Consider the following 23,489-nt stretch of genomic DNA (forward strand, 5'->3'; position numbering starts at 1 on the left):
CAAATACCCACGTGATCATCGCGTGCTCTATGAACCGCACGGAGCTGCGGCTGATAAAACTGGAGCTGTGCGGCGTTGACACCGGACAGACGCGGACGCAAAAAAAAGGGGGAGTCAGCGCTGGCGCCCACACCGGCAAAGAGGATGGTGAAGGTGACGACAAGCTGGTAGATGGCGTGGCCCAGGATGAACTTGGCCATGGTGCGCGACACCAGCGGGCGGTCGCGCCCGTATGGCCGGCGCTGCAGCAGCGCCGGGGTGGGTGGCTCCGTGGCGAGCGCCAGTGACGCAAACGAGTCCATGATGAGGTTCACCCAGAGCATCTGCACGGCCTTGAGCGGGGAGTCCTGCACGCATTGACCCACCCGGCGACACGCTGGAGCCAAGGATGATGATGTCTTTCTCGATTTCCATGCCACGGGCTCTCCTACCTCCCCCCAACCTCTCAACTGACTACTCCCCTCCACGCACTCTCCTACCTTTCCCTTCTCAGCTCATTCTGCTCCGCTTTGTGTACCCTCCAACCTCTCATCTCTCCACTCTGTTGTATACTAACCCTTCTTCCATAATTGAGATTAATAATATTTGATGATTTTTATATATTATCTTTTTACTTGTTTTTTTAATGAGTGAAACACACCAAAGCGCACCAAACTGCAAAACACCAGGTGTTGTTAAGTAATGAACAAGAGGAGGGCTAGGATGACAGAATTTGCAACCTTGCTTCAAGGCAAAGGCAGTGAAAGGAAGCAGAGGCGCCTTTGTCTAAGTCACAACCACAGAAAGCCAGGAATCATCACTGATTGTGTGTTTAGGGATTCCGAGCTAATTAGAACACGTGCACACAGAAAGGGAGGTAGAAGCACGCCTTGTTCTCCTGCAGCTGAGGAAACAAAGATAAACCCAAAGAGGCCTTGGACCTGAAATTAAGAATAACATTCCCAGAGCAGAAGGTTGGAGGGACAGGGGAGAGCTGATTTAAAAAAAGTGTTGTATATCTCTCAAGGCGGGCAGACCCAGCTAAATAACACGGCTGCGGGGGTCACCAGAAGTTCGCGTTCGCCTAGTTAAGACAAAAAGCTCAATTATTCTGTATTGCTATTAAAGTAACGTTAAAGTCGGAATTTAACAACAGGGTAGGCTAAAGTTTGATATTCACACCCACTCCAATTAAACCAGGTCACAAGTACGCCTACTGAACCATCACCATCATTAAGTCAATATGAAATGTTATTTCCATACTTTGATGCTTTCTATACAACTCGACCCGAAGCATATGCATGAAAAGACAAAAGTAAAACTTATGAAAAGCCAGGATAACGGGATGAATCACCACCAGGTCGAATATAAATACATAATAAAAAAACGATGTTAAACCCAGGGTCGGAGAGAAAGGGAGATCCCGGCCGTCTTTGTATCCCCGCAGCGCGGGATGGGAGTGTGTGTACGCTCGGGGAGACGCCTCCACTTGGGTCGGGCACCACGATGGGAAACGACAGACCTTGGGTTACATGCGGAATCATGGCTGTGAAATAGTAAGGGACAAATGTTAACTTAAAACTTTTGGCCATTTCTTTGTGCGCCGGGTCGGAGAGAGCGTTGCCCCTCCCTCCAGGTGGTGCGAACAAAGACGCCTATGAGACATTTGTGACGTCTGTGTTTTGGGTTCGTGGGGAAGGCCAGACAGGAGATAATGTTGCGCCCAGACAGAGAGACGACCTCGAGGCAATTTGTAACATCTGATTGTTTGCTCGTGGGTTTTATGGAGGGAGTGTGACAACGAATATACCGTCAGTGATGCACACAAGGACACACGGACGTACGGACACACACATGGACACACCTGCCTACGGACAGATCCTGACACAAAAAAAATTCGAAAGAAGTCCCGCCTTGTGGGCGGGATCCAGGGGGATTTTTCGGCATAAAGTAAAGGATCCTGAGCATTGGAAATCAGTGCGACGGGAGGGTCGACTCAGGAACGAGTGCGACCAGAGTGGGTCCACTCAGGAGTGCGACCAGTGGGTCCACTCAGGAGTGCGACCAGAGAGTCGACTCAGGAGCGAGGGCGACCAGCGGGTCGACCCAGGAGCGAGCTCGACCGGGAGGGTCGACTCCGGAGCGAGCTGCGACCAGCGGGTCGGCTCGACTCATCTTCAGCTCGTCAACCTCTGCCGAATCGGGGGTCTCTGCTGCCACCGGAGTGGTGAGCATCGCGGATCGGCGACAACCCAGAGCTGCACGCTACGAGCGAGTTGTGGGCGCCACCTACCGACCGGGTTCCGAACTGCGACAGCGTATCAACAGCCATCCGAACCAATTCGCCACGGGATCGACTGATACGTATGACGCGCACCGCCCCCTCACCACACGACCACCAGGCGTCTGTTTGACCTAAAGAATCGACTCCGAACACTGACTATTCAAGACAACTCTTACCACTCAAAAACACTCGAACCCATAAGCCATCCGTGGCTGGAAAGCATCACAACGAGACCGAGTGATGGCCCTCCGTCTCTTATAAGAGTATTCTTAATTTTTACCTTTAATATTTAGTGGGCTGTACTCTTAATCGCATAAATTCCCAACAGATCCATCAATACGAACTGATTCTTGGCACCTCCTTCCGCCGAGCCACGCTCACGTGGGGAGTGGTGGCCCACCGGATCCTTATCAGGTGATCTGGTCCCCAATTAGTAAACTTGGTATAAGATAACGAGCTTCGGAAAAGGAGCACCGTCGCAGGCCCTTACTCCGGGCCGTTCTGTTGTCAGATAACCTGCCGATGTATCTGTTGAGATTGGTGCCTTTAAGAATAATAACTGTTTTTGATTGTGTTTTATCGCCGTATAATCTTTCAAGTATCTTTCAGTCATAATCGCCGCACGTACTCGCATCCTCTACAGAATATTCAACTGTCCCGTGACCCAAGGTGTTAACAACGTGATAAGGGTTGCGTATGGTCAATAAGGAGTGTGGTACTGCATGAACAATATTGAGTATAATCATTCATTAGCGTTAAGGTTTTCTTAGCATAGTATTTGCATATTTCAACGACTCTCTCCCTCACTAACAACCATCGCGTTATGAACAATATTGAGTATAATCATTCATTAACATTAAGGTTTTCTTAGCATAGTATTTGCATATTTCAACGACTCTCTCTCTCACTAACAACCATCGCGTTATGAACAAGATTGAGTATAATCATTCATTAACATTAAGGTTTTCTTAGCATAGTATTTGCGTGTTTTAACGACTCTCTCTCTCACTAACAACCATCGCGTTATGCGGGATCCATGTGCAGTTGTCAAAGTGAAATCAGACAATCGTTGATGATACTGTATTGATGCCGTGTTGACGTTCCGGGATTGAGAGTTCGCATATTATATCATAGTTAAGGTTGAATTAGTAATAAATTGATTAATACAGAAGTGGTTGTGTGATTCTTTCCTGAAATCTATGCATAAGATCTGCTTCTGCGTTGAGATTTGAACTTGGTGACCTTAATAAACACACTAATACATACTCAGTAAATGTTAAAACGATAACGGGGTGAACCGGGGACCTAAAAATATAACCACGAATAAACACCCTGGGAATGTTAAAGCGAGAATGAGACAACCTAGACAACGATGCCGAGTTAATCTAAGTTAATCTTGCATACTTACACCACACCTGCATAACTGCATACGATTAATTGCCTTATTCCGATCGATAACCCACCCTCGTCACCGAGGCGGGGTCTGGTTATCATAACGACTTGCATTATCATAATTACACCCACTCGCATAATTAATACGATTACCTCTCGAATTGGCATAATTAAAATGTGCGTAATTACATAAATCAACATATTTCCGGATAATTACACATTTGGCCAAATTTCATTTAATTATTATTATTTCCACTGAATATTCATAACCCACATATACAACATAATAATTTCACCCACGCACGCATACAACATAACAAATTTTCATACCCAACATATACAACAACTCCCCTCCACGTACTCTCTGCTCCAGTAACCAAGGCTTTGCTGCGGCATCCTCAGGCTAGCTTCACTCAGTGGAAGGTCGCTCTTTCTCTTCTACTGCTCCCTCCCACCTGCCATTCGTGCTGTAAACTCCCTGCCAATGTTCAAAATCAGGATCAATACCGTCATTTGTCCTCTGTCTCTATTGAATAGAGGTAGGTCACAAACAGCCAATGAATTCAGATAGTCACATTTCATCATCATCAGCAAGGATGATCCACTGCTGGATGAATGAGTCCCCAATCCATCGTTGTTCTCTCACGGTCCTGTGATATTGGGCAATCCACGTCACTAGAGTGGAGATGTAGCAGTGAACTCTGCTTGTGTGGAGGTCACATTAAAAACGAAACAAACCCACATTGTCCATTTACCCTTGGGACACCACCCATGCCGGGTGCGTTAGCTCACCGTGAACACACGGAACGTCATCGGTGTCATGTGGGCGAGGACATTGTGTCTCACGTGATGAGACAAAAGCGGTGCACGGTGGGGGGGGGGGGGGGGGGGGGGGGGGGGGCACGGCAGGGGGGCCGGGGAGAAACCTGCGTGATGCAGGCGCCCGTGAAAGCCACAATGACAGCCGACACGTTGACCGTGAGCTGGAACTGCAGGAACTTGGCAATGCTGTCGTAGACGTTGCGCCCCCACATCACCGCCTTCACGATGGAGCTGAAGTTGTCGTCCGTCAGGATGATGTCCGACGCCTCCTTGGCCACGTCGGTGCCCGCGAGGCCCTGGGTGCACACACGAGGACGAAGACAAAGATCCCCCGTGTAGCCTTAACAGGCATGTTAGGGCAAGTGCGATAAGCGAGCACCTACGATGCCCGGAACGGTACACGAGGGGGTGGGTGGCTGGCACCACACGTGACCACCTTCGTCTCCCCAGTGCCAATGATTTTACACACTGCACTACGGTACTCCTTTGAGGCCGAGTAGACCTAGGGGAGGCCCAGGAGCGGTTCAGATAATCGTCACTGGTGCTGAACGAGAGTGCCACACATGGCCCGAGGGGCGACACACTACCCTGGCTGCCCCTCTGGGGCTCATTGTTGTCATTTTAATTCTGGGTGCCGGGTCCCAGTTGCCCCGTTCCATGCTGTGGTGTGGCTATGCTCTCCCTCGTCGCTCGCAGTGTTTCTCTCCGCTCGATTCCCCCCAACCACCCGCCTCCCGCCTCCCGCATCCTGCCACCCCCAACCCGCTCCCCGCTTTCACCATCACGCCGTTTTACGTCTGCGAAGTGTCGAGGCATGGCTGTGTCGAGACGCGATAGAGAAATGGCAAAAACACCATGGCAAAGCCGATGTCGGCCTTCTTGAGTGCCGGCCCGTCATTGGTGCCATCCCCGGTCACGGCCACCACCTGCCTCCGGTCTGCCGCTGTGCTCTCGATTATTCCTGCACGTCGCACGCGAAGCAAAAAAAGGTAAAGATCATGACGCTTAAATTGCATCACAGGTATCCCTCTGTTGACCGTTGAGGCAAGTGCTGATAAAGGAGCACCTATGAAGGCCGGAGCGGTGCACAAGAGGGTATTTTGTGTTTACACACTGCACCGGGTGCTCATTTGAAGCCTAAGTCAGCCTAGACGAAGCCCAGGACCGCTAAAGATATCATTCACCACTGATGCGAGCTGCGGCTGGGAATCGAACTCTGGTCGTTGGGTTTTTGCTGCGCATTGCACTCACTAGTGCCACCGCTACACCCCAGCTCAGCTAATCGTATACGGATTCATTGACCAAGTTTACAGATTTCCAAACTGAAATTGTTTCTCTTTTAACGGTTCACCTACTCCCCTGCCAGCCCTGCCCACTGCCCGTATCACAAGTCAAGTTATAAGGACAGACCATTTTAAACCAGTGACAAATCCAGGGTTACAACAGTTTTGGGACACCCAGTAGAGTCGTTGCCGAAACCAGGACGGACATTCGGCAGCTTTAAAACGCGAGGAGAGCTGCGACGTGTTGCGAGTTTTGCGACGGGTCCAGGAGTGCGTGGCGTGCGCGACCTTTGACCAGGGTGTACTTGTCGGTGGGCGAGGATCTTGCGAGCACCCGCAGCTTGGGCCACACCTTGTCGAACCGCTCCTGATCCACCTGCCAGGGCATCAGGCGTGAGACGGGAGGGTGGGTGGTACAACTCGCTCACCTCACTGCCCCATTAAAATGGGAAATGTACGACTACCCAGGGTGCCAGTTAGCCAATGAGCTAAGGATGCTTGTCGATACCACCTGGGTGGAAAATGCGACGAGGAATCCACCATAGACAGAATCATTACTACATACATATCTGCTTCATGGACACTCGTCCTATTTATTTTCACCTTGAGTATGTCTCCTGTCAAATTTGTGTTCTTCCCAAAACTAAATTTTGTACCGAACATGGTGGCCTTATTTAACAACATTTTCTCACACAAAAGCTACCGCGATGAGCTTGCTACTAGACGTATTTCGAAGGTATACTGGATAAAACGCTTCTACAAAAAAAAAAATCGGTAGCATGATTCGCCACCGTGCAGGTGGTAATGACAAGCCACTTTTGAGTCTGTGGCTCAAGGATCCAAGTTGTGACCCGAGGCGAGCCCCAGGTTTATTGGGGGGGGGGGGGGGGGGGGGGGCGTGCACACACCTTGCCACTCTCATCGCAAATCCTCTCGTTGAACTCCTTGCCTTCGAGGCACAGGAAGTCATTACCAGGCACCAGGATGCCGCACTTTGTGGCGATGGCACGCGCCGTGCTGATGTTGTCGCCCGTTACCATGCGCACCGAGATGCCCGCCCGCTGGCACTGGGCAATCGCTCGTGGAACCTGCGGCGAGAACCCAGTTGTCATTAAATGTCAGGCCGACGGTTACAGCCACATGCTCAACATTGACCCAACGTTGCAGGTTTACTGGGGAGATGGATTACCCTGGGAACGTACGCACGCACAAGCGTGGCACACCATCGCGACTTTACGCGGTATAGTTTAAGTGATAGAATTTTATAACGTCAAGATTCCAAAGATCACAATGTGGCGATTATCGTAATATCAATTACAATAACTGACAATTTCAACTTGTAACGCGGCGGGAGCACCACACGGTATTTCGTTCCTCGCTCTCAAAGAGAAAAAAACAACTCAGGAGGTGCCAAGAGAAGGAATCAGATGAGTCAGGAAAGGCTGCAACCATGTGTCGAGCCGACACCAATTCCTCACACCTCCTCCCCAAGTTCTGCAATCCATGATGTAAGGTGTTATTGTGCCAGTTAGTGAATGTTAACTCGCTAATCATATTTTTTACAATTTTCTTGAATAGATTTTTGTGCTTAGCTGAACTTCCAGTACGAATAAATATTACACCAACGGTTATTCAACAGTTCACTCTAGAGGCCGACCGAAACTGAATTTCTGGTTTCGGCCGAAACCGAAATCAGAACGAAAGTAAAAAATTTACTTTCAGCTGAAACCGAAAGGAGGCCATTTGCCAACTTTCGGCGCAGAAACCGAAATCGAATTTCAGCCGGCCTCTAGTTCACTCAACATTAGCTCGCCTTAAGTGTCCTAATCATTGCTACTGTATAACCTACAGTAGCTGTTGGGCCAAGTACTATGATTGCTGAGCACCTATTATCCTCACCCACAAACTAAGGGACTGTGACATTACCACAATGCTCGTTCCAGGCTAGATGCTCTTTGAGGAAACGTATTGAGCCAAAGGCTCGACTGGCAGGAGGTCACAGAACAGGCCCAAGGTGCCATGGGGTGACCGACTGCTGAGATGGCCAGCAGATACACCACCTGTGCTCCCCACTGCACCAACTCGCTGCATCTCAGCCACTCAGCGTTGTCGTGAGCATTGCTCCTCCGCCCTTCGTTGTCACTGGCGCGCGCAACTGCCTCCAACTGCCCAGGAGCGACCTTCACGAGCCTCCTCCACCGAGGTCGACGTTGACACTGCCAGGACCGGTCACACCCCCCACACCCTCACCTCGGGCCTCACGGGGTCCTCGATACCGACGACGGCGATGCACACGAGCTGCGCCACGACGCTCTCCTCCTCGTCCCACGGGGGCTCCTCACCGGGGGGGAACGAGCGGCTCGCGACGCAGATGGTGCGCAGGCCCTCGCGCGCCATCGGCTCTATCACCGCGCGCACCGCCGCCTGGCGCTCCGTCGCCGGGAATGGCACGGGTCTGCCGGTGGCGTCCAGCACCTGGGAGCACCTGCACGGTGGGGGACGATGGTGGGTGCATGGCGGTGGGGACGAGGGCGGGTGGGGAGACACCTACGATGTCACATTCAGGTGGTCGAGGCAGATAACTGCGGCGGGAGTAGCCGAAGTGGCATCGCCGCGAGGTCTCCTTTGTATTTGTGGATTGGGCATTGCGTCGTTGTAAGGTCTCTGTTCTGGGTGACCGTAGTTGCACACTGGAGAGTTTTTAACTTTTCCATTTGTGCATCAGGTATCTGCATCTGCCATGGTTTGTGCGGATGCAGTTGAGGGTCGACCCCAGCAATATGGGTACACTACCAGTTTGTCGATTGGCAAACCTGCATGTGGTGGTGGGATAAAGTGTGAGTAACTACCACCCCAGCAGTACGGCGTGAATTAAGTTCAACATATACATAGGTCGGTCCACAGGTCACACGTGGTGGCATAAAGCAGGGTTCTGACCAACACAAGAAGAGTTGGCCAAAATGAACCTCTCCAGAATGTAAGCAAGCAATTGCGGGGCTTCACTTTTACCTTTGAATATGCAGTATTACTTCAAGAAACGGACGGCACATCCCGAAGGCGAGAGAGGGACCCTGAATGTGGGATAGCTCTGCGGATGGACGCGCGAGGCAACGAGGCGGAAACAAAGACGAGGACAGAGACACAAAAGAGGGCAAGGGCAGCGGTCGTCCGAGGCAGGAGGGGTGGCTGCAGCCAGGGCACAAAGTGGAGAATGAGAAGCGGACACGAGGAGGAATTAGAATCGGGAGAGGCCCAGGACAACCGCTGCTCCGCACACCTCTGCAGCAGGATCTCGGAGGCGCCCTTGCTGTAGAGGCGGAATCCGCCCCCCGGCGCGCGCACTACGGTGCTCATGGACTTGCGCGTCGAGTTGAAGGTGTACACCTTGTGGAGCCCCTCCTCGGGAGTGACGTCACGCACCGCCTGGTAGTCGCCCCCCAGCGCCTCCACCAGGCCCAGCAGCGCGCACTCCGTCTTGTTACCCACCTGGCGGGGCAGCCCACCCTCCCGCTCGGGGGGCTTGGGGGGTGGGGGGGGGGGGTCGGAGACGATGAGCTTGGAGATGGACCCACGAGGCATGCGACGAGTACAGGCACAAATGAAAATGCACGCATGCACAGACACGTGGATTCATGCACGCACGGACACGTAGATGCATGCACGCACGGACACGTGGATTCATGCATGCACGCACGCAGATGGCACATGCGTACAAATACGTATGCGTGCGCAAAAAAAGCACACAAACAAAAGACTCGCGCGCGCACACACACACGTGCTCAGACACACAAATTACAAAGACCCCCACCCCGTATAGCCTGAACAGATTTTTTTTGGGTAAATGTTTAACCGTTAGTGAGCACCTATGAAGGCTGGCATGGAACACAAGTGGGTGGGTGGCCAGCACCACGCCAGACCACCTTTGTTTCCCCAATGGTGATGTTTACACACTATTCTATTCTTGCGCACGCCAATATATTCAGGAGCTAAAAGCCAATATCGAGGTATATTGGCTACAACGAGAGGGCTTCAGCATGGAGGGAGATTATCTAGTTTAGCCATTGCTCTGTTGAAGGTACACACCAGGTACTCTTTTTATTTTAAAAGGTCGATATTAAGAGGCCCCAGAACTGCTTTAGGTAATCATCACTGGTGATGGTTGCCGTGAGTGGAAACCCAACTTGAGTCGCCGGATTCGTAGTGCAGTGCGCTACCACCTCTCCCACATACATACATGTGTAATGGGTTCTGGAGACTCTTGTAGAGGGCACGTCTTTATTCCACACACCACGTACTTATACACACACCGACTACTTATACACACTGACTACATCTACCACTTATCCCCAGCCGATCTTCTTAGCGTGCCTAGCCTCGTCTCGGTTCCCAGGTCCTCCGGCCACGGTTACCCTAGGGGATGCTATCTGACCCGACCCAGCCAAGGTGTGGGTCCAGACCACTGGCTTCCTCGGACCTTGCCCTTACAAGGGCGTCGGGCCGGGAGTCCCAGAGTCTCACCACTGGCCCGCACAGTACCCTGGCCCTTACAAGGACAGTGGGGCGAGGGGGTCCAGGGTCCTAAGCTGGCTGGTCTTCTGGCTTCTGTCTGCGACTGGCCCCGAGCTTCTTGGGAGATCCCCCTTTATGCCACTTGCCCATCGAGGGGCGGGGCTGCGTGGGATCGTGGAACCCCCGCAGCCCCTCCCCGCTTTTGGGCTGGGCAATGCAGCCCCTCCCCTGGCGGTACGAGGTACCGTCGTAGATGGGCCCTGTCCACCATTGCAGGTAAGTGCGGCTCATCTACAGTCGCTACACATGCATTCCCACCTCGCATACAGACGCAGCAAAGACACATGCACGCACCAGGATCTTGCTGGTGTAGGCAGAGTTGATGGTCATGGCGTTGCACAGCTCCACGAGCATCGCCGGTGGCAGGATGGGGGGTTCCTGGCCCCCATCGAGCTTGTGATGCTTCCCTCCCACGTACACCTGAACCCACCAACACAGAGCGAGAGATCACCCGAGCGGCCTACACGAACGAGCTTCCGGGGCAAGTGCTGTTAGCGAGCACCTATTACGTAGGGAATGGCACGAAGCATGGCCAGCGCCGATGTGATTCTGGGGCGAGCCTCGTACACACAACACTCGTGCGGTTCATAGCCGGCGGCGAGCGGTTCACCTGCACCACAGTCATGCGGTTGGTGGTGAGGGTGCCCGTCTTGTCGGAGCAGATGGCCGTGGCATTGCCCATCGTCTCGCACGCGTCCAGGTGCCGCACCAGATTGTTGTCCTTCATCATTTTCTGCAGACAGAGGCATTCGCTTCAACAACACCACCACGATGACAACGACAATAACAACAGTCTGTATTTACACAGCAAAGCCTCACCGAATGTCAAGACTGTTTCTCAGGAGGGTCCTGCTGCTACACTGGAAGATTTGGCCAATTTCGTGAACGACCGTTTTGTAACGTGGAAGGAGAAACCCCACACACGAGGGAATAACCCTCAGGTCAATTGGCGTCAAGAGTGGGCAGAGAGGAGTCGAGTGACATGGGATGGCAGAGGTAGGAGAGTGCATGGAGAGGAGTAGAGTGAGGTGAGAGGGGGAGAGTTAGGAGAGTGTGTGGTGGGGAGTAGAGTGATACGAGAGAGAAGAGATAGGCAGGAGTGAGTCCATGAAGGATCTTGAAGTACGATTTTGGAAATCGATTGCCGACTGCACTGGGAGCTGGTGGAGCGATCGGAGTGTTGCGGCGATGCAGTGGTCTCGTTTACGGGGTGCCGGTGAGGAGTCTGGCAGCCGGAATTCGGGGGACGGACGGGAGCCAGTTGTCAGGTCCAATGCGATGGAGGCACGGATCAGCAGCTGGGGGAGGGGGGTGGTTGGTGTTTGGCGCCGCACCTTGACGGAGTAGGCGAGCGCGATGGTGACGGCGAGGGGCAGCCCCTCGGGCATGGCGACCACCAGCACAGTGACGCCGATGATGAAGTACTTGACAAAGTACTGCATGTAGATGGTGGTGCACTGCGGCAGCCACGTGCGGCCCTGCACCCCGAACGTGTCAATCACGAAGTACAGCACCAGGATCACCATCGTCAGCAGCGACATCACCAGGCCTGCAGAGGCCGGGAGGTCGGCAGGGGGATGCAAGGGGGGGGGAGAGGTCAAGAGGATAGAGGTTTTAAAGCTCTCATTTCACTTCCTGTCATCTTACTCCAGGTGTGAGGATTAAAAAAGATGCCGGTATTGTTTTTGGAGTGGCCGGGTAGCTCAGAGGTCAGAACGCCGAGCCGACATCGCCGAGATCCTGGGTCCTGACACGGTGCCGATCGCACAATTGTGATAGAATTTTGGGGAAAAAAAGACCAAAAAAATAAATGCAAGCGACGCATTTGTGTTTTGTCATTTTTTCTAACGTGGCTTTTGCAGTGACACAGTGGTCAGGAAGATTAACCCCAACGATCGGCGTCGCGGCGCGCGAGCCTTGTGTCCGAGTTGGCCTCCCCCCCCTCGCCCACGACTTAACAACAAAAGCTTCTCCCCGTAAGCGATGCGATGGCACCATGGAGGCAGAAGAGGGGCGCCGGCAGTGGTAGCGTGGGGCGCGGGGGACGCACCGGCCTTGCCGATCTGAACGGCCAGCTTGGTGAGCTTCGCCTGCAGCGGGGACCTCTCCTTCTTCGCCTTCTTCCTTCGTTTCTTCTTTTTAGCCTTCTTCTTCTCCTCCCCCTCCATCTTGGTCCTCTCTCCGCCTAGCGGCGAGTCCACTCTGCCGGCACCGGTGGCGTCGGCGTCGGCGCCGTCTTCAGCGAGCGGCCACATCTCAATGTTCCGGGCTCCTGCGCAGACGAGCGCCAGCACAAGACACAGCGCGGACGTGAGCGCCGGCCCCAGCGTGGCGGTGGTCACGGTTGCCGTCGGGGGCAGTTGCCGGCGCCGCCGCCGCCGCCACCTTCCGGGTGCCAGGACATGCTCACCCTGGGGGGTGTCGTTGGCGACGGCTCCAGTCATCCCTGCGGGAAAGATCGAAGATCGAATGACACGACGACGACGGACTACGTGCTGTCGCTCGGCCCGAAACGATCACAGTTTCAGACGTGTAGAAATTCACCTCCCCCGATTCACGGTCGATTTTATTTGAAGGATTTGCTTTGACTTGTTTTTATGGTTTCATTTTGTTTCCCATCCCTCCCCACCCATCTCGTTTGTACAATTTTGTTCGCTCCATTAGCCTAACATTACAATGTTTTATAAAAATAGAAAAAAGTTACATCCCTTTGTCAATCCACTGCTAAATTAAGCCCCCCCCCCAAGCCACGTGGGGGTTGTTTAACCCTACTTCAGCATGCTGGTTGGGGAAGGAGAGGCCCAGGATTGGTTGAGAAATCACTCGCCATTGACGTTCACCGTTGCTAGGAATCGAACTCAGGCCTCCGATTACAGAGCGACTGCGCCACAGCTCCACCAAGCAAATCATCAATATACCAAATACACGTCATTGAGTGTAAAAAATTATCTGTAAATAGTCAAAACATAATGCCGATTTGAAAAAAACCAATAAGATAAGGATAAGGAAAAAAATTGGCAACAGATGTTTAATTTTTTCTTGCAAAGACCTCAATTTGATTAGGTAATCAAATGAAAACACAAAGACCCCAGCAAAATAATCACGCTTAATTTGTTAAATCCAAACACTTTGAGCCCTCTAAAGAAAATTACCATATGGATATAAGATTTATATTTGGGACCAAATGTCAGAGATTGGAGGTAATTTGATTCGAATTTAGTTTCTGAAGCAACTATTTAAAATGATCAGAGACACGGGGTAGATCTTCGGTGTACATACCGTCCATCTCTTGGGGGGCCTGTCCAGGGATGGGAGAAGTGGGGGGCGGAGATTTGGGGGGAGTGCGGGGGATCTTGGGAGTGGCTGCTTTTTTTCCTGAGCGAGCAGGAATTTTGGTAAAAACGGTTTGGGTCGTTTCAGAGTAATTACCACGGGCACCGCCGGAGGCGGGTTTTGTGGTTCGTTACACACGGGGTTCAACGTGACGGTGAGGCGCGGCAACGATGGGGCAAAAGGGAGAAAAGACAAGGAGGGTTATTAGAGTCGCGTCAGAGCTTTGGTGAAACTGGCAAAGGAAATCGTCACCGTCCAATATCCAAATTGGTTGTACAGGCCATGCAAAGAAGTACAGGAGACATTTTTTTTTACCAAAAATTATTCTTCATCCGAGTCCTAAAACGCATTTACTTGAAAAAAAGACAAACGAGGATGAGTAAATGTTTTTTTGATAGGGTAAAAAAAAAAAATTGTATCCTTTTCATGGATTTCGTTTACTGAAATTACAACAAAAATGTCGTCGCCATTGCTGGGTGAAGCTCCTCATGGCATGCAAGTTATGGGGATGTTTGACCATATTTGACCACACTGGTCAGTGTGGGTAGGTGAAGGGGGGGGGGGTGTGGCCAGGGGGGAAGGTTGTGTCCAAACAGAGTTCAGATATCAGTTGCCATCGATGTTTGTCGTGGCCTGGAACTAAACTCGGGTTTCCTGGCTCATAGTGCAGTAGTGCGTAAACCACTGTGCCACTGCTCCACCCATGCGACTTGACTAAACACAGCCTCCAATTCAAGAAACTCGTGTTTATACACCTATTGCTACTCCAATTAATCAGATGCAATTGTTTCCATCAACCTAATACAATAACTTTTCACCTTCGGCCATGAATGATACCGAAAAGGGCAGGCTGTCCAAGGTGGCGGTATGACAGAGTAGGGTCCAATCGAGATTTGAAGCTTTCGTGACTGCAAGAATCCACACTCTTTGGTTCTTTCGGTAAAGTCACGTAGGTGCAAAATAAATAAAATCACGACGTTTCGGGCGCAACACAAGTGCCCGTCATCAGGTGGAAGCAAACCACAGCAATAAATAACTGACGGGCACTTGTGTTGCGCCCAAAACGTCGTTATTTTATTTATTTTGCACCTATGTGACTTTACCGAAAGAACCAAAGAGTATAGAGCAGGGTCCTTTATTCCTGGTCTGATTCCACTGTGGGTACAGCCAATGGGGGCGGCAGTGGTTTGTGGTTCATTAAGACCCAGAGGGGGGTCAGAGCACCGATATGGCATCGCAAAGATCCTGGGTTTGAATCCAGGTTTCAGTCAGTTGCGATTAAACCCGGCTCTAAATTGTAATCCGCCGATGGTGTCGGCCACGTCACAAACGATCGCATATGAACAAACCATTGCATTATATTTTGTTCGGCACTTAACTTGCCTAAATTCCAACTGTGAATGCAAATTATTTTTATATTGGTTTGATTGTTATGCACCCTGCAATAACAGGATGGGAAAGTGCTGTGTGGACCAGAGCTCACTTGCAGCAGAATCTGAGGTAGCTCTGTGATAACCACTTCAGTGGGCTATTATTGGACATGGAGGGGGGTTGCTATACGATTGGACACGTTGCCTCTTGACGTGATATGGTAGCACAACCAAGATATAACCGGGGGATAAAAGACGAACACAAAATATGGATCCGTATAGAATTGGCTGATGTTTCAAGCAATAGCCCATCTTCAGGAACAGAGAATGAGGATTGTGTGACACTTAGTCTCCATATGGGACAACTTTTTACAATACATGTCAATTAACAACTGCATTTGCCAACTTTCAATTTCCCAGTTTTATAATTAACCTATCATTAAGCTTAGCGCGGTCGGCTACGTACGGTGCACAAGACAAACCGTGCTGCCATTGCACAGCGTCGGTTAAATGCACCGAACGACCTTTCCTTGAAGACGTGCGCTAAAATCCACTCGCACACAGACGGTGTGGCGAGCGAGCGAACGAGTGGAGGGAGCAGGCGAGCGTGGGTGCCGTACTTCGCTTGCGTTTCTTGTCGGGGCTTTCACCGGACGTCGCCCCCAGCAGTGTGAAGATAATGCCGCTCTGAGAGTTGATGCCCACGGCGGTCACCACCATACGGCCAGATCCCTCCATCACGTGCGTGCCTGGGCACAGCGCAGATGCGAGAAAAGACAAGAATAAGTATAACCCGTAAAAATAAAGTTTTTCACTATAAATCCTTTATATGCGTGGCGGCTCGAGTCCTCTCGTCCTCTGGCTTGAGATGGCTGCCACCTATGGGTCAGATGATTGCATTGCACCATTACGCAATTGGAAATTAAATATTATTTTTTTGTCCTAAAAAGTGTAAAAATTTTTTTTAAAAATTTCACGAACATTAATTGTCACGCACGAGTCTGTGTGGAAAATGTCAGCTCGATTGGATCACGGGAAGTGGGTTAAAAAACGACTGAAAGATTTGCACGGTCGTAAGCAAGCAAGCAAGCACGCAAGCACGCAAGCAAGCAAGCTTAATATAAAGGATTTAAAAAGGATTGCCTGGTGGCCCGCGAGCATAAATCAAACGCGAGTCACCGGGGGGTTTCTAGTGTCGTGTGCTACCACTCTCCCACATTACAAAGACAACGATCCCGTATAGCTTTAGCAGACCGTTGGGGCAAGTGCTCTAAGCGAGCACCAGTGAAGGCTGGAATGGCACACGAGGGGGTGGTGTGGCTGTGACACACACGAACCTCATAGTCTCCCCAGTGCCAATGTTTTTACAAAGCACCAGGTGTCCATTTTAGAGTGGAGTCGACCTACAGGAGGCCCAAGTCTGGTTCAAATATTTGCCACTGTTTTTGGTCACGAGTGGGAATTTAACTCGGGTAACAGAATTTGCAGGGCAAGTGCGTTAACTACTGCACGACCGCTCCCACACTAATGCAAACAGGCACAACAACAACCGCCATTCACCACCAAGTGGCGGTGACGCCCCCATGCAGCTTGTGCCAAGCTTGAAGGCTCGTTGGCAGAAGATCACGGGACAGACCCAGGTGTCATGCGTTGACCGACTGACGACTGGCCAATGTACTGCCTGTGCCCCCTACTATGCCAGCTTCCTGTGTTTTAGCCGCCCGGCACTGCGCTCGTTGTTGCGAGCATCGCTCCTCTGCCCTCCACTATTGTTAGAGGGCAACTGCCACCAATTGCCCAGCAGCGTCCTTCACGAGCCTTCTCTACAGAGTCCGATCTTGAAACCGCTGGTGTCAAGATCGGACTTGGTCATCAGCATGTCCACCAAGCGCCATATCCTCTTATGCCACATCACCTCCATCTCTTCTCTAGCCATTTAGCCAAACAAAAGCGGTTTGTGCATGCGGTGGCTGGACATGCGGGCTACATGACCCAGCCAATGCAGCCTTGCCTGTCGGAGGAGCTCACCGATGGGACTGAACATGCACATGTACATAGATGCGCACACACACAGACGCACGCACATCAACGAAAAACACCCCATGGAGAGCCACTCAGCACGACCGGTGCGAAATGGGGTGTGCGGCACACGTACCAGACAGGAGCATGGGGTCACAGTCGGGGCTCTTGCTCAAGTGGTCCGACTCCCCCGTGAGCGAGCTCTCGTCCACGGACAGCTCGTTCCCCTGCAGCAGCACACCGTCCGCCGGCAGCAGATCCCCTGTGGCACGATCAACCAAGGGGGCCATCGATTTAATTGGGCACAGGGGATGCACGCCCCAACCAATTGGGAGGCCGATCTGCGGTGTGGGAAGCAGACGACAGAGGGGGCAATCCATCCGATCGCCTCGTTAGGCTCTTACTTGGGCGTCCCTCCGACGATTTCGGACAATTTATCATTATATCGATCAATAACAGCATAATAATTAGATGGCAAAGCGTTTTAGCGTTTATGGAGCACTGTGGCTATTTAACATCCTAATTTTCGTGGCTTGTTTAATTACTCCTCGCGTAACCAGCCGCAGGTGCGCTGCGTTTACGCAGATTGTAATCCAGCCCGGTGGCTCCGCGTTCCGAGCGAGCGGCTCGCAATCGGAAGGTCGAGAGTTCAAATTCTCGTTGGGGGGTTGACTCGGGTTATCATCCCTCCGGGGCCGATAAAATCAGGACCACTTTGTGAGGACGTCAACAGCAGTCATGCTATAAGAAAGGGATATCGCCCCTGCCATAGAAATGTAGAATTTCCCCTTATGGCTCTGTAGGGCTGTCAATGGGGGGTGAACACCAATGCCTCAATACTCATTCGAGCAGAAAATCACTGACTTTGAGATATCGGTCGTCTGTGGTATAAATCAAAGTGGCGTTTTGCCTGGACAGAGTTTGTCCCGTAAATCAGGACTTCCTCGATGAGGCTTGTAAAATAGCGCGGTGTCGGGCGGGCGTACCTCGGACGTATTCATCCGTGCTGGGATGATGGTGATGGCGTATTCAGTTTCACGCACATGTCAAAATCACGGAATGCAACAAATAATTGATTCTTACTCGCACGATTACACACGTGTACTACGAGTGGATCAGAAAAAAAACACCACGTTCGCCAATAATTATGTTGCCTCAAAGGCAAGAATATGTTAAGAAAAAGGTGACATGTCGGGTAATGTACCTACAGTATTTCATAGCACAGGGACACAGTTGCCACTGCGGGAGCCCTTTCAAACAGAGGATGAGATGTGATGCAAAGTGCTCTGGAGACGCTTTGGGCGGAAAGGAGGGCGAGTCTCAAAAAACGCATCATCATCATGGCAATGATGATAATGATGAAAATAGCGACAATGATGCTGATGACGACGATGCTACCGATGACGACAATGGTGACGACATATGTCTGGCACCTACTGCACCCCTCCCCCCACCAGAGTGCGTGTGTGTGTGCGCGAGACGAGCAACCCTCACCGTACTTGACCTGCGCCACATCACCCACGACCAGCTCAGCGACGTGCACCTCCACGAGCTGCCCGCCGCGGATCACTGAGAACTTCTGCTCCTGCTCGATGCGACTCTGGAGGCCGCGGAACTGGCGCTCCTTGCTCCAGTCGTTGAACGCCGTGACGAGCACCACCACGACCACCGTGAGCAGGATGGCAGTGCCCTCGATCCAGCCCGTGTCTGAACCGGCCTCCTCGATGCTGCCCGAGGACTCGCCGCACACTGGCGGGTGTGGGTGGGCGTGGGCGGGTAGGGCATGGGGCAGATGGGGAACACGAGGTCAAGTGTCAGAGTCCAAAGAGGACGGCTTTGCAAGCTTAAGTCTCTATGACGGAGCATCGCAGGGCTCAGCAATTATCGGGTCGAAGTCACGTTGAACAAGACGGCTTTGCAAGCTTAAATTACCGAGTACGCATGGTCAAGTTAAGCCCTTTGAAAAGTACGAGCAACCTACATGAGACCAGGGGTCAGAGTCCCATTCAACAAAGGATAACCAAGTGAGCTTAAGCCTACAGGATCAGAGAGTCACAGTTGAAAAGAACATTGAGAGTTTAGAGGGTCAGAAAGTCACAACCGATATCGTTGGGTTGTGCAAGCTTAAGTCTCTACCCACGAGGTCAAGGGTCAGAGATTAGAGGATCGGAAAGTTCAGCCAGAACAAGATCACTGTGCACGTTTTATGCCCTACCTATATAACGAGGTCAAGGGTCGGAGATTAGAGTCGGAGAGTCGCCGTTCAACAAGGGGTGGGCGACCGCGCGAGCTTCATCCTCTACGCACGTGCGCGTGCTACTTAGCCAATCCCAGTGAACAAAAAACGCAACCCAATATTAAAATAAACAGCTTTTATCTCAAAATCACTCGAAATTTACGAGTGTTCTCTAAATAGACTCGCCCGGTCTCAGACAGCACAGCCAGGGACACGCCCAAGCCATGTCGTCCGACTCTCCCGTCTTGTGAGCGGTGTTGCCAACTCGGGGATTTACACCCCCCCCCCCCCCCCCCAACTAGATCCAGCGACTTTGAGTCTTCCCAACGACAGAATGTCACCGACACGACGAGTGACAAAAATCGGATCGCCTTTTACGACACGAAGCCGTTATGCAGATTTTAGCAGACGTTCCAGGTGTGTATTAAGGATCACGTATAGCTTTACTAAGCTCGAGTACTTGGCAAATTGGTCCCAAAATTCTATTCCGTTTTGAGACTGCTGGCGGCCAATCCGGGAGATGTTTGGTGGCCTCTCACGTTCCGTGTTCTCGCCCTCGGGTGGCCGGTAGAAGGAGAGGCCGAGGGAGACGACCGCAGCCACCTCCAGGATGATGAGCGTCACGTCCTGCAGCGCGTGCCACACCAGCGCCAGGAACGACTTGGGTTTCTTGGGTGGGATGTGGTTCCGTCCAAAAGTTGTCCGCCTCCGCTCCAGGTCCTCGGGATCCCCCGAAAGGCCTGTCGGTCATCATCATCGTCGTCATCGGCTGTAGCTCGTCGACGAGTTCAAAGTAATCATTCTGCACACTCACCGTTACCACTGCCTCTTAATACAAAACAAGTACACAACAGGCTGACGTATTCTAGATTGGAAAACTCATTTAATAAAAATTGCTTTTTGTGTTTAGTTTGTCGTCCGTTCCCACCACACCTCCAATTAGCATGGTTGGCTACGTATGGTGTGACATTATTTCAATGTACATACAAAGATTTCCCCCGTTTAGCCTGAACAGACTGTTGGGGCAAGTGCTATTAGAAAGCACCTATTAAGGCCGGAACGGCCAGCAACGCGCCCAGCCTCCTTTGTCTCTCCAGTGATGACGTTTGCACACCATGCCAGGTATTCATTTGAGGCAGAGTAGACCTTGGGAAGGCCCACGACCGGCACTGGTGCTGGGCGGGTTCGTAGTGCTGCTCGCCAAGCACTGCACTACCACTCCCCACACAAGTGTACATTGGGCAATGTCCCTCCTTCAGAAGCGAGAAGAGGGAGGGCAGATAGATGGGCCCGAGTTGTAGATGGAGATCACACTTCTTAAACCTGTGGGGCTCCAAGAAAACTGGGACGATTTTAAGCCGATCGATGCAGTCGCGATCGGCGTGTGGACGGTTTTCACCGCGAGTAGACCGAATGGGGAGCACACATTTCGCGCTCTCAATCCATGCCTTTGTGTTTTTTTTACCGAGCTCTCATCATACATACACAAAGAGAGAGAGAGATGGCAAGCCAGGGAGCCTAGCAATACAAACTCCGGAGAAAATCATAAACAGCAAGCCATCACAGCAGGGGTAGTTTTATAACGCACACATAGGGAGGCAGATTGCAATTTTGACACAATTGCCGACCCATAATATCTCCATAATTACAGATTTTTTTCGGTTAACAAGCGTAGATAAAAAGTAACATTCATGCAATCAACAAGAATAATAAAGTCAAACTGCCGACAGAACTTTTTAAAGTCGGTACAATCTGCGCGCATCTCGTGATAGTGGAAAACATATAAAGGTTTTTTTATGGCCCAGTTTATAAATCACTTTTTTTTGTTCCTTCTCATCTTCACGCGAGGCGCTATTTTCCAAGAAAACGTGACACTTTATGAAAAAGGTGCAAAATCCAAGGCCGAAGAGCGTATCTCACCTGGTGCTCACCACCTCCCTTGCTCACCAAGGTGAAGATTGAGGATTCAGAATGAGAATATTTATTGACACCGGAGTAATCCGATGAGCTATAAAGCTCTTTTTCACAGACGTCCATTCGGGGTAGGTCAGAACGTTACGACAACATCCCTTTGGGGTTGATAAAAGGAGCATCACGTTGTGGCGGTCTACGGATAGACTCGCCCCCGCATTGAGAATGTGGAATGTACAACCGCTGGCGCTGTAACCTGGAGGAGATGAGCGCCAGCATCGAGGCTCAATCGAGCGGGACGTCACTTTTAGGATTTGTAATCCACAAATTTCTGTTCACTAAACAATGCAAATGAAAATATATATTTTATTTTACCGAGCTATACATCTCAGTGGGCATTAGCTGGCCACAACTGATAGCTCAACATGGTGGCTTATCACGTGGAGATTCATATCAGCCGAATAACTCTAAATGCGTGTTTCTAATTATGGAGGGAGGACCTGGAGAAAAATCCACGCGACCACGCGGAGAACAAACTCCAAATATACAGCAGGTGTCAGGGTCGGGTTCGAAACCACGACCTCCGGTATACCAGGCGAGGTAATTAACATCTCGCCACCGTGGTACCCTTAGAATTATAATCAATTAGAATAGAGAGTTCGGAGACTGTGCTAGGAGTGATGTGCGAGCATAAGTTGAGTAAATCGCCAAACTGCCAGCCAACAATAAAAAGTTCGTGAAGCATTGAAGAAAAGAATCATGATGAAAGAGGAACGACTGATCATACGGATAGTAAACGTGGATTTGTTATGGAAAAATATTAAATCAAAAGCTGAAAACTGCACTAAGCAGCGTGGAGAGACGGTGAGTGCTTGAAATTACCCCGAGAGATAGGGGGTGGATTAGAGAACCATTGTACACAAGTGCCCTTGGGGCAGGAAACGGTCACTAGAATAGAGGATGGATATTCTTAGAGGCGATTCCACAACAATTAAATTCTGTACGACCACATTACTATGTGGTTGTCGGAGTAACAACCCTCTAGGATAGACATCTTCAGATGGGAAGCACCACCAGCAGTGTTAATCACAAACATTAAAAAAACGTACAAAATACTTTTCCCTTTTCTAAATTTTTGTTATTCTGATTTTGCAAGTGGTGTCATGTCACGGGACGAAGCATCCATTCCGATCCTTTGCAGGGCAGTGTTGAAACGGCCCACGGAAGCGGATACTGTAGAGCGACCTCGGGTCCTCACAGTCTGGGGGCAGTACGTCCCCACTCACCCTGCTACAGCCAAGGTGTGTAAAACAATCAGATCTTTTTCCTTCTCACTTACCCGGTATTTAGCCAAATTAAGTTACAGAATGTCCATACACTTTTCTATGCAATCATTGGTGATCGGGCTGGGAACATCAAATCACTGCACCTGCAAAGCCTGGTGTGTAAAAAAAATAAATGATTGGCCGAAAACCCGGATTGGAATGCAAGATCTCAGCGGTGCCAGGCTTGACACTCCGACCTCCGAGCCATCGGGGCCCTCCTCGCTATCGACGGCATCAATGAAACATGCATTCCGATTACAATTTTTTTGTTTGTTCAAATAAACATAACGGCTGGGTGGGTCCACACACCGGATAACGTACCCCGACCACCGCAGCCTTGAGCAGTCTACCCCTAGCCACCGAGATAACGGTAAATTTATATTGGCCCCCATTTGGCAGTCTGGAAAACACAACGTGCCAATGAGAAAAATCGCGAAAGGGCAATAAATGGCGACCGAGGGACCAGTCAACACGGTGGTGATTGCGCGCGCTCGCAAACCAGCGCCGTAGGGGCAAGGGCTGGTGGATCGCACGAATGTTGCCAACTCCCTCCATGTGGCCGTCGAGGTGCCGTACTCTGGCTCGCCAGGAGAAGGGCGACACGGCAAATGTGAATTAATATCGTTTGTCCTATCTGTGAAGAGACCGAGAGCTGCCCCCTCACACAGATGGGGTTTTCCAGGGATCATCTTTACAAGCGCCTACACGGGGGATCTTTGTCTTTTGAATACGGAGCGATAGCATGTGTGCGTGCGTGAAACTCGGTGTGTGGTGGCAAGTGGAAAGTGGTGGTGTGCATGTGTTGATGTGTGTAGCAACACGTGCACGCGTGTGTGTGTGGTGGTGGTGAGCGGTAGTTAGCACACTGCGCAACGAACCCGCCGACCAGAGTTCGATTCCCGCTCACGGCCAACACCGGTGACAATTATCCGAATCGGTCCTGCGCCTGCCCTAGGACGACCAGCT

The 23,489-nt window shown here is 51.2% G+C and overlaps 1 protein-coding gene across 3 annotated transcripts in view; it reads right to left on the bottom strand.

The window, feature by feature from the left end:
• LOC133342688 (plasma membrane calcium-transporting ATPase 2-like) overlaps window positions 1–23,489 on the bottom strand; it is a 41,766-nt gene that overhangs the window by 9,472 nt on the left and 8,805 nt on the right. For 2 of the 3 annotated variants that reach the window (XM_061552011.1, XM_061552012.1), the window contains exons 3-19: window positions 19,827–20,027; window positions 18,546–18,800; window positions 17,188–17,313; window positions 15,653–15,781; window positions 13,609–13,704; window positions 12,740–12,775; window positions 12,380–12,601; window positions 11,664–11,878; window positions 10,940–11,062; window positions 10,624–10,749; window positions 9,038–9,279; window positions 8,011–8,245; window positions 6,669–6,848; window positions 6,049–6,136; window positions 5,332–5,438; window positions 4,582–4,773; window positions 134–347 (exon numbers count right to left, since the gene is read on the bottom strand). In XM_061552011.1, coding sequence (XP_061407995.1) covers window positions 134–347; window positions 4,582–4,773; window positions 5,332–5,438; window positions 6,049–6,136; window positions 6,669–6,848; window positions 8,011–8,245; window positions 9,038–9,279; window positions 10,624–10,749; window positions 10,940–11,062; window positions 11,664–11,878; window positions 12,380–12,601; window positions 12,740–12,775; window positions 13,609–13,704; window positions 15,653–15,781; window positions 17,188–17,313; window positions 18,546–18,800; window positions 19,827–20,027 — 2,787 coding nt within the window. The remainder of the gene's footprint in view (window positions 1–133; window positions 348–4,581; window positions 4,774–5,331; window positions 5,439–6,048; window positions 6,137–6,668; window positions 6,849–8,010; window positions 8,246–9,037; window positions 9,280–10,623; window positions 10,750–10,939; window positions 11,063–11,663; window positions 11,879–12,379; window positions 12,602–12,739; window positions 12,776–13,608; window positions 13,705–15,652; window positions 15,782–17,187; window positions 17,314–18,545; window positions 18,801–19,826; window positions 20,028–23,489) is intronic. The other variant, XM_061552013.1, reaches the window with a different exon arrangement.

This window comes from Lethenteron reissneri, chromosome 15 (assembly GCF_015708825.2).
Source record: "Lethenteron reissneri isolate LAM-NWPU_2019-01 chromosome 15, ASM1570882v1, whole genome shotgun sequence".
In the NCBI taxonomy this organism is placed as follows: Eukaryota; Metazoa; Chordata; class Hyperoartia; order Petromyzontiformes; family Petromyzontidae; genus Lethenteron; species Lethenteron reissneri.